Here is a 10927-nt window from a genome sequence, read left to right as displayed (position 1 = left end):
CTTTTTGGTTAACATTGAATTCCAAGAAAAAAAAAAAAAAACTACTTTGTTCGGTTTATACAGAATACATGAACCTTTAGGTAACACCACTGGTAAATGCGCCTACATGGAAACTCAACTGAAATATGTGGCGCATTGGAGGTGTTTCAGCTAATGCCCCGTAAGGTGAGAAATGAATTATACATTAATTTTCTGAGCTATAACAATGAGGTTGATTTTCTACAATCTTCTTAGTACTGCATCATTTTACAGAGAATGGATTAAGTATAATATTGAGTTTTTCAGAAAAAAGCTAAAGATTTCGAAATTGGTTTGAGTTGTGTCTAAGTCATGCAGAAAAAGCCAACTTTGAACACCATGTAAAGAGAAAAATGTTTTATTCAATATCTGCCACCTGGCTTGTTCAGCACGGGCCAATGAGGTTGTAGATAACAAGTCATGCGAGCCTTGCTAATCGATGTTTACAAGCCTACAGCCCAGGGAGCAAGTGGCAAGTGTGAGTAAAATAATTTACATGCACTCGTCCCTGTCGTCATGACTTGAAGGGGTGGGCTCAAGCTTGATGAGGTCATCGATTCGCAAAATGGTGATGGCTGCTTCAGTAGCAAACTTCAGGGACTTGATCTTGGACACAGTTGGCTCAAGGACACCAGCCTTCTGGTTGTCACGAACTGTTCCCTCATACAAATCCAAGCCAACCCTGAAAGAATTGCCACTCTGTTTAGTCTGTCTACACAACACAGCTGCAAACCAATGCTAAAGGCTTGGCAGATACACTGGTACAGTGAGACATCTAGAGGTGCTCCAGATGTAACTAACATAAATGTGTCCTTATAATGGCAAAATGGGGATGTAAAACAAAGCCTTATGACCTATTACAGTAAGACATAAGCCTTTTTGAGGTGCATGCCAGAGCTCATGTTCAGCCGCACAGTGTTATGCTTAACAAAGCAAGGAAATGCTTTTGAGAAGCTTCATTCAGCTACCACCAATAGCAAAGTTTTTGTGGTTCCTTGGCCTCTGAATGTATGGGTGGGGCTTAATGCCTTAACTGCTCTATGCACTATTAATCTCGATGTTCATGTCACCTGATGAACAGTATGAACGCACTAGAATTGCTCCAACAAGCAGCACTGCACAACACTCGAGAAAGGTGGCTGCAATGGATGCTTATTGCAGAGAGCATGTATGGGCACGTATTGGCACAAATCTGACTTAAATATAATGGTACTATTTCCCAAAAGTTTTTTTGACCCACCCTGACAAGTGATACAAACTGTTCATCGGCAACTTTTGGTCTCTGCATTTTATGAATAACATAGATATTATTCACAGAAAGGAGCATTGACAAAAAGTTTGAAATTTGAGATGTTCATGTCGTTTGATTCACATGCATACATAGGCACTTCTGATTGAGTACTACTGACGAACATCGCCTTGAACATGTTTCAATGTGATTGAGTCAGCGTGAGCGGCTGGTTTGAAATTGTAGCACCTCGCAGCACCATCAGTATAACGCATTCTGTGGATCTTAGGCTCGCTGTGACGATTTGCTGGCTCCTCTGCAAAGTAATCGGCATGCTTAGAAACATTTAATAATGAAATTTCTTTCAACTTTAGGTTGTTTTTACTGCATGTGCACAATAATTCTCGTACTTAATGTGATTGATCTCCGCCAAAATTTAACAAATGCACATGGATGTGAGAACGCAGGTACAAATATTTTATTAAAATTTCTTTTTACGTGTACATTAGTACATTTTTTACATTAGTACACATATTAGATGAAGTTTACTACATATACTAATGACAAGAACACAAAGCATGCAGCTGAATTTTGTTAGAATCGGCACGTTGGTTAGAAAGTTGACCTTTCAGCCCTGCATTGACCTTAACATAGTTTCTACAGGCAGGTGGCGCTGCTGCCAGGAAGTCCAAATAATCATACAGGTCCGAAAAACAAGGCAAATGAAAAATTGGCTGGCAACCATATTTGACATGTTTGCCTATTTTAATACACAAAAGTTTGCTTCACCGTAATAGATACCGTGCTGGGTTTCGCATTTTTGGTTTCATTATAGCAGGAAAATGTGCCACTAAAGTAAAGCAGGACCAATCAAATTTCATATTTACTTAGTTGTATTTGCGTTGGTTATATCAAAGTCTGAGTATACATCTCCTTCTCCCTACGTCGTCACGAAGGTGCGGTAGAGCTGTCATCATTGACTTCTCTGCAGCAGGCATTCCACTGGCTCACTCAGACTCCATGCCTTAGTAGCCGTGGGGCTTTCATTCGCGGGTTTGGTGCGTGTATGGTTAGCAGCATTGCGAGGAAGGACACAGAAAAGGAGGATGTAGTTTTCATAGGTTTTCTGTTGATGAAAACTGCCGCAAGCAATGGAGGAGGACTATCTCATAGGCTTTGTATCAAGCCCAAACTTTGCACAAGCTATCACACTTTTTACCCACTTAGAGGTCACAGGAAAATAAGAAGAGACAGACTAAAAAAATTAAACATAGGAGATTGTATTCTATACAGTTGAATCTTTCGGCACCAACGTTCAGTGCATCGCCAAACTGCCACCGTATGATACGTTTTCTGGCCACTAGATCGCATGTAAACAAGACATTGCGCGAGGAGTGCACGCGATCGAGTAGAGTAGCCGCCCGCCGCGGCAGCTTTACCGGAATACTCGTCCACCCGTCTCACCTGAAAATGCCAGCGCGTACAGTGTAGACCGCTTATAACGTAAGTCACCGGAGTCGCGAATATCTGCACTATAAGCAGTACCACTATATCTGCACTATAACCAAAACAAGGATTTTCAAGCCCTGCACGTATGCAAAACATAAAGACCAAGCATGTAGACATGCTTTGTACTATCTCGCGCACATCGCGATTACGTTTTCGCCAGTGAGCTGGCGAAAACATAATCGCGATGTAGCCGGCGCTCTTCAAGTTCGACAGCTTTGCACCGAATCAAAACGAAACAACTCTTTGCCGCAACTGCTGCGGTGCTGAAGGCACGCGCCCGACGCACGCACCGACTCTGGAGGAATTACAGTAAAACTTTGGTAATTCGAAGGTCGCCGGATCGCGAAAATTCTTCGAATTAAGTGGATTTTCGAATTAACCGAAATGAATACTAACAAAAAAAGAAAACAAGCAAGGACTTGACGCAACAAGAAATCACCTTCATTTTCCATGTCCGAGAAAAATTACTCAAAGTAATCACCGATGCGGGATTACTTGGCGCGCTGGTTCGCCGCCCCTAGTGCCATGCTCTCCAGCTGGCTCAAAAAACGTAGCATACAAATATCACCCGCACTGCACTCAACAAAGTTGCGGACGATGTTCACGGAATCGATAACTGCCGCGAAAGCGGGCGTGGTGGTGCTTGACTCCAAAAATTTGAACTTGCTGGATATTCCGGACTTCAAAAATGCACCATCAGGGTTCCCATTGAGTTCATGCATTTTCGCACCCAATTTTTCGGACGAATTGAGATCCCAAAGTTTGATTTTGCGGACTAAATCGCTCTTTCCGAGCCGTGCTACCCAATCTTGGAGGCCGCCATGTTGGATTTTGCACTGGCTTGGATTCCAGTGGCTCGCCATATAGCCTCCAAGATTGGAACGCGCGCTATCAATAGAGAGCTCGTGCAATTCTCCAGTCTGGGAGGCCATGCCCGCTTTTCCTTGGCTGACAAAACGCTCCAGAGTACTGCACTTTTTCTTTTTTCTTAGTATATGCGCTCAGCACTATCATTGTAACCATTTATTGTGCGATGTTTTTTTATTGCGACAGCAATTATATGGACACTTCAAGCGGATTTTCGCCGTCGGCGTCGCCGCCCTGAGGATCCATACAAAGTCCAAGGGCGTAGCACTCAGAACGTATGAACGAGGTTCTACTGCATTCTGTGTAAATCTGATCCAGTTAGCTTATTACATACCTGCCAACCTCAAGACTTTCAAATTCGTAAACTCGCGACTGGGGGGGAGGGGGGTGCACGGGAATTCTGCCGAGTAGTACGACTTCAAACACACTTAGAAGTACTGATAGAGTCTAGTACTGACGAGGCTTCGAGCACGCCATCACACTTCGCAGCCACTACGGCTACGAAACACACCGGAGTGCCAGAGTCGCACCGCACCCGATGCAGCAGCACGTCGCACAAAAAACAGCGAGGCCCACAAAACAGGTCATACTCATGAAAAAAGCCTAGCGAAGGTGACAGATGAGACAAGCCACAGCCTCCAATACAGAAACTGTACTTGCCGCATCGACCTGAAGTTGCCGTCATCTCTGGGGGTGCCACTTACGTACAAGTGGGTCTCTATGTTGAGAATAACGGCAACCAGTGATGTCCGGACATCGTCAGGTCGTCCGACGACCCGATGACGAAGGCAACGTCACAGAGTCAAAAATGTCGTTACTCTGCAGACAATAAAGGTTACGGCGCACATCCATCTCTATGGGCCCCTATGTAAGTGGCGGCCCTACCCACCAGCAATATAACCACTTTTCCGTAAAAATTGAGCCGACATTCGTAAAATCGTAAAACGGGTCCAAATTCGTACATTTTACGGAAAATTCGGAAGAGTTAGCCGGTATGTTATTATTATCGAAAATGAATGCACAGAAAACAACTCCCCTTAATTGACCGGAGACTTGCTAAGAGGAAGGCACATATGTTGGCATGACAGTCAGTGCATTCATTACCAGCAATGGCAAGCCTTTACGCATATTTTGCTGATACTAGAACGACAAAAATCAGCTAGCTGATATTCATAGTTGATGCATGATCAATTGTCCTTAGAGTTAAAGGGGCCCTGAAGCATATTTCGAACATAGTAAAAAAAAAAAAAAAAAACGCTTTGCTGATCTGTTAATGAGGCTCCTGTGAATGTGTGAGCCAAATAAATATTGCACTGCACTGCAGGGAAGGTACAACCTCGTGTCAAAAGCAGGGAACGCTAGCTCTCGCATCCGCAATGTTGTCATCAAAAGCAGATTAAAAGCAGTTGGCCAACTAACAATTGGTTGATTCGTGATCGCAAGAACATTCTCAGTAATACATAATTGCTAATTTTGAGTTAAATAAATCAAAAATACAGTCGCCGACCGATTTTCAAGACTTTGCAGAGACTGAGAAATAGTCCGAAAAATCGAAGTCCGATAAACTCGTTCACCGCAAAGAATTTAATTTACTAGGCTTAGAGTGGCATAAAAAATCTTAAATAATGCCTGCCTCATACTACGCTTGGAGGTGATAAGATTTGCTTGGATTTATACAAGACTGACGTCTTCATATACAGTCGACAAGAGCGTCCGCTGCGTTGGTGATCACCGCATAGAAGAAACAAGCCGTTACTTCGCAGCACTTGGCTCTCACGAAGGCACAGCAGGTGGCGCCGATCACACAAATGCGAAGCCGCACAAACAGACACAAAGATACGTCTTCGAGACACACCTGCTCACCACGTGCAAAATAGCAACCGAAACGCAAAAAAAAAGGAAAAAAAAATTGACCTCGCATTAAGTGATTATGACGATAGTGCTGACCGAAAAAAGAAAGAGTACCGTCCCCTGGAGCTTTTTGTCAGCTAAGGAAGAGCAGGCATGGCCTCCAAGATGGGAGGATGGCGCGTGCTCTCTATTGATATTGTGCGCCTCCCAATCTTGGAGGCTACAGAGCGGGCCACTGGAAGCCAAGCCTGGCCAAGCCAGTGAAAAATCTAACATGGCGGCCTCCAAGGAACACCTGCTCAGTGTACACACCACGCTCAAAATAGCAACTGAAACTTAAAAGAAAAAACAGGCAGATCCCACAATAAATGACCATGACGATAGTACTGACTGCAAAAAGAAAGAGAAAAGAAACAGTGCTGTCCCTTGAAGCATTTTGTCAGCCAAGGAAGAGCGGGCATGGCCTCCGAGAATGGAGGATGGTGCGTGCTCTCTATTGATAGCGTGCGCCTCCCAATCTTGGAGGCTATAAAACGGGCCACTGGAAGCCATGCTAGTGGAATATCCAATGTGGCAGCCTCCAAGATCAGGTAGCGTGGTTCGGAATGAGTGATTTAGTCCGGAAAATCGAACTTTGGGGTCTCAATTCGTCGGAACATACAGCAGAAGTTCGAATTTTTGGAGTCAAGCACTCACGCACCCGCTTTAGCAGCAGTTATCGATTCCGTGAATATCGTCCGCAACTTTGTTGAGTGCAGCGGGGGTGATATGCTACGTGTTGTGAGCCAGCTGGAGAACATGGCACTTGGGGCAGCGAACTACCGCGCCAAGCAATCCTGGGGTGCATCAGTGATTACTTCGAGCGATCTTACTCGGACATGGAAAATAAAGGCGATTTCTTTTTGCGGCACGTTCTTGCTTGTTTTCTTTTTTTTCTTCATTTCAGTTAATTCGAAAATCTGCTTAATTCGAAGAGAGAGAGAAAGCACTTTATTTGCACCCGTCAGAGAGTATGGGTGATCGGGGTGAGACGCAGCTCCCCCTTTCACCGCCTACCTCCCCCCTAGACGTCGGCCGGAATCAGTTGGCTTCCGGCGGCGGCCTGGGCTTGACAGATGGCTTGTTTTTGGGCATGTTCTTCCTGGCTATGAAGGGAGGATTCCCATGACTCTTGGTTCCCATGTAGACCGTTTAGCGCTGGGCAAGCCCAGAGCATGTGATTTAGGGTCGCTATGCCTTCACAGTTTTTGCATTTCGAAGAGTGCACCTCAGGATGCCATTTATGTAGGATATACGGGTTTGGGAAGGTACCCGTCTGCAGTTTTCGCCAGATTACTTCTTCCTTCTTTGTGAGAGATCTATGGGGGGGAGGAAAAGTTCTCCTGCCCATTCTATAGTGTTGTAGAATTTCTCTGTAAGTGGTTAAGTCTCGCTTTTTGGACAGGGAGTAGTATGCCTGCGCTGGGGCCCGGTGTGTAAGTCCTCGGGCGACCTCGTTGGCGATCTCGTTCCCTGTGAGTCCACTATGAGCGGGCGCCCATATTATTCTAATTAGGTCATTGGGTACGTTCTCCTTGCCTGCTTGCAGAATTTTGGCGGCCTCTTTGGACACCTTACCAGTGTCATAGGCTTTGATTGCAGTTTTAGAATCGGTGATGATTATTCTGGTTGATGGGTTTGTGATTGCCAGGGCAATCGCCGCTATCTCTGCCTCCTCTGGTGAAGAGTGTCTCACGCTACAGCTCGAGATTAGCTCACCTTTGTCGCTCACTACCACTGCAGCGTAGTGCCCTTCTGGGTACTCTGCCGCATCGGTGTACACTACTCCTTGTTTTGGAGGAGGGAGCTTTGGAGTCTTTGTACTCTGCTTCTCCTGCGTTCGTCGTTGTATATTGGGTGCATGTTTCTTGGGATGGGGGGTATTCTTAACCTGTTGGCAATTTCTTTGGGGATGGCGGTTATCCCCTCTCGCGATTCTGGATTCCGGTAGCCCAGTTTCCTAAGAATGGATCTGCCCGTTTTGCTGCCGGTTAGTCTGACATATTGTGCCGTGAGTTTCGCCTCGCATATTCCATCTAGGGTGTTTGAGACTCCTAGGTTGAGGATCGTCTCGGTTGATGTGCACGCTGGTAAACCTAGGGCGGTTTTGACACCTTTCCTGATGAGGATGTCTACCTTGTCTCTCTCTGCTTTAGTTGTTTTAAGTACGGGATAGCGTAGGTGATTCTGCTAATGATGAAAGAGTGGACAAGTCTAAGTAGGTTCGCCTCCTTCATCCCCGCATTTTTGTTTGCTATCCTCCTGAGGAGCCTGCAAGTTTGGTTGGTCGTGGCTTCTAGTCTGTTTATTGTTTCAGTGTTCGAAGAATTTTCATGGTCCGGCGGCCTTCGAATTAGCGAGGTTTTACGTACATCAAAGACAGCGAAGCTGTATAAGCGAGTTCTCACACCCTTCATCGGAACTATCAGGTGTCTGTTTGCTGGGTGGTTTTAGTGACGATCCATGACTGACACCGCAAGTGCATTTGATGCCCTGGTCATATGGCCACTTCGGGGCTCCCCCGCAGGCTGTGTTGCTGGACCACGCTGTCAACTTTCACCGCTGAACTCCCATGTGGAGCCAGTAAAACATGACGTGCCAGAACAAAAATTACGGAGCGCTAAACTAAATAATAATAATAATGTGTATGAAATTGCCTATTTGAGTGAAGTATATGCGAGGTAACCTTTATTTTCTAATAATTGATAATTAGGTTTCAAAGCAAAAACTCAGCAACGTAACCTGGATCAATCCTGAGTTTTTGCTTTGAAACTTAATTATGTTATTTGACATTTGATACCATTGCACCGTTGCCGCATGAAAACAACTGTGGCAGTCCCCTTAACAGCTTTGCTTTGAAATGGTATGGATGGAGAGCCTCTCTTCAGCTCAACTCACCACTTGAGCTGTGCATGGTCCTGCTTCGTCTGGGAGCTGTTGTGGTACGCCCGGAGTTTGGAGACCAAGTCAGTGGCATCCTTGGCAGCATTCACGGCCAGGGTCTTGGGAATGACCAGCAGTGAGCGTGCATACTCAGCTATGGCCAGCTGCTCACGAGAGCTCTATCAAAGAAACACGAGGAAGAATCAATGAGCACATCATTCACCGTCAACATGGCACCTGAAGCACAAAGTACCCAAACTGGTTTCTGTGGAAAGAGAGCAGCTCCAAGTTTTGCGAGTGTGCAAACTAAAGCACGTACTTACCTCAATGCTTGCCTCACCGAGACTATTGCAAAATATATTTGCAGTAAACACACTTTCAAATCGCACAGAAAATTACTTCAGAAACTCCCAAGTGGCACTTGTCAGATAGTGTGTAAGCATTCTTTCCAGTCGTTCATCTTGCACACGTCTCCAATCGCATGTTTGCTCGTTTTCTTTTTTTTTTGTTTCTACCCATGTACATATACATATATACAGTCAAACCTCGATTTAACGAAATTCACGATGTAACAAACTATTTTTATTTCCCAACCTTAGTTTCACTGAAAACCGCGTATTTTTTTTTCGCGATTCCATGACACGGTTTTGATCTAACAAAGTTTTTGGCCATTTCAAGCATGTATTTGGAGCCTGTATGGTCAGTAAATCTAGCAAAAAACTTGAAAAATGTCGAATGAGAAACAAATGACTTATTTGCAAGCATTCTTCAACATAAATTAGAGTGGCAAAAACGCCGTCGAAGCGCACACGCCAGGACACGCTATGCAGGAAACAGCGCTGCTCTATTTGTCTCGTAACAACTTGTGAAGGCTGTGCAGCAGCTCGTAGTGCTCCAAGAAACACGAGAGCTTACGGTTCCTTCAGTGCAAAGGGGTGGAGAAGGGGTTAGCGGCACGGTAATGGGATCACAAGCACACGCTAGAGGGGGAGGGGGGCAGGGGAAGCGCACCTATCAGCCCTCTCCGCCTAGCCCGTGTGTCTCCTCTCTACCCTTGCTGTAGCTGCGAATGGCTGTCCATATGCAGGCCACGTGCCGTATCTTGGTGGTAATCGTCGGCAAGTGCAAAGGTAGAGCGTAGATGGTTGGTTCCTTTATGAGCATTTTGTTCCCGTGCGTTTAGTGTTCATGGTAGCCTAATCCGGAAAGTGTTCGTTTCCGGAAAGCGTTCGCTAGCACTGCGGCAGTGGGTGGTCGTTGCCTGAGCGCACGTGACACCGATAAAACGACCCTTACTTCGTGTAGCTGTCTCCTTGCTATCGCCATCAATGCTCCACCTTTCTGGCGAAACTGCAACATTTTTTTTTTCAGAATGAATATCCATACTTCTTTGCACTTTTATTTGTAATTTGAGGGCACTGTCTGATGACAGCTGTGGGCATTAAGCGCGGTCAGCCATGGCGTCAAGATTTATGGCACCGCGCGATGCAACATGCTAATCTCACATGCCATGAGCTACGCCAATGCACTGCTCTCGGCGTGATATGCACCGATATGCACCTTGTGCGCTGGCGCTTATAACCACGCTATTATGGCCCGACCTTCTTGCCATTTGTTTTCCATCTGTGCGTTCGCTTTCCATCTGTGCTTTTTGGGGGGGAACCGTTGACCATGTTCTTCAAAACTTTGACCTGACATTTCCATCCCGCCAACATAAAAATTTCACTGTAGCCAAAATTCTTCACTACTACGTGGGAATGCGTATGAAGCAGCACTACGCAAGCGAAGCACGAAACAGGTAGAAAACATCCCAGCAGAAGAAGCTGTCGAAGCTAGCAAATGACTGATGGATTTGCTAGGAAGAGTGGTTTTGGCGAGTTTTACGAGCGCGATACTTTTTTTTTTAATATTGCACCAAAGAACAAGATTAAGACAATAATTTTTGTCATCCAACCTCCTGTATAGAATTCATCCATACATTAAAAACCAATTGGAAGTTCAGCACGTGCGTGCAGCCTGTTTTGGCTGCGCGTGTTCATTATCATTTGAGTCTGTGCTTAAAATATCCTTAGCATGGAACAAACACTTCCGAATGGAAGCTGTGAAGCAGTTACCAAGAGGACTAGCAATAATTTGGTGCTGGAATTTTTCATACTTTGACCAGCAGGGTGGTAAGTGAGGCACCGGGAAGCTCCGGACAAACTCGCAGCCTTTTTGCAATGCTAATTAGATAGCAGCAGCAAAGAAAACGAATCGTTGTTTGAAAATTGTCTCACAGGATACGAATGTAGCCATAGTGCATTCCACACACTTTGCTTTTTACAGTCAAATCTCGTTAATTCAAACTTCCGATTAATTCGAACTGACGCTGTGGTCCCGTCAAAGTTATGTGTATTCCAATGGGCGAAAATGCTCGGTAATTCGAACGCGAAAGCATTTGCGATGGTTAATTTGAACATAACCGCGCACCGACAATGCTCTCGGCAGCACGCCAAATCACGTGGCGGCGCCTCCGACCCGCATTGCTCCGAC

At 45.4% G+C, this 10927-nt stretch overlaps 1 protein-coding gene across 1 annotated transcript in view; it reads right to left on the bottom strand.

Annotated features, from left to right (window-relative positions):
- Positions 1-354: 354 nt before the first annotated feature.
- Positions 355-10927, bottom strand: part of LOC119460555 (T-complex protein 1 subunit alpha-like) — a 47436-nt gene continuing 36863 nt past the window's right edge. Inside the window, exons 11-12 of the mRNA XM_037721488.2 lie at positions 8411-8574; positions 355-700 (exon numbers count right to left, since the gene is read on the bottom strand). Coding sequence (XP_037577416.1) covers positions 511-700; positions 8411-8574 — 354 coding nt within the window. The 3' untranslated portion in view covers positions 355-510. The remainder of the gene's footprint in view (positions 701-8410; positions 8575-10927) is intronic.

Source organism: Dermacentor silvarum, chromosome 8 (genome assembly GCF_013339745.2).
Source record: "Dermacentor silvarum isolate Dsil-2018 chromosome 8, BIME_Dsil_1.4, whole genome shotgun sequence".
In the NCBI taxonomy this organism is placed as follows: domain Eukaryota; kingdom Metazoa; phylum Arthropoda; class Arachnida; order Ixodida; family Ixodidae; genus Dermacentor; species Dermacentor silvarum.
The sequence above is the reverse complement of the archived record's forward strand: the minus strand, read 5'-3'. Positions and strand labels throughout refer to the sequence as shown.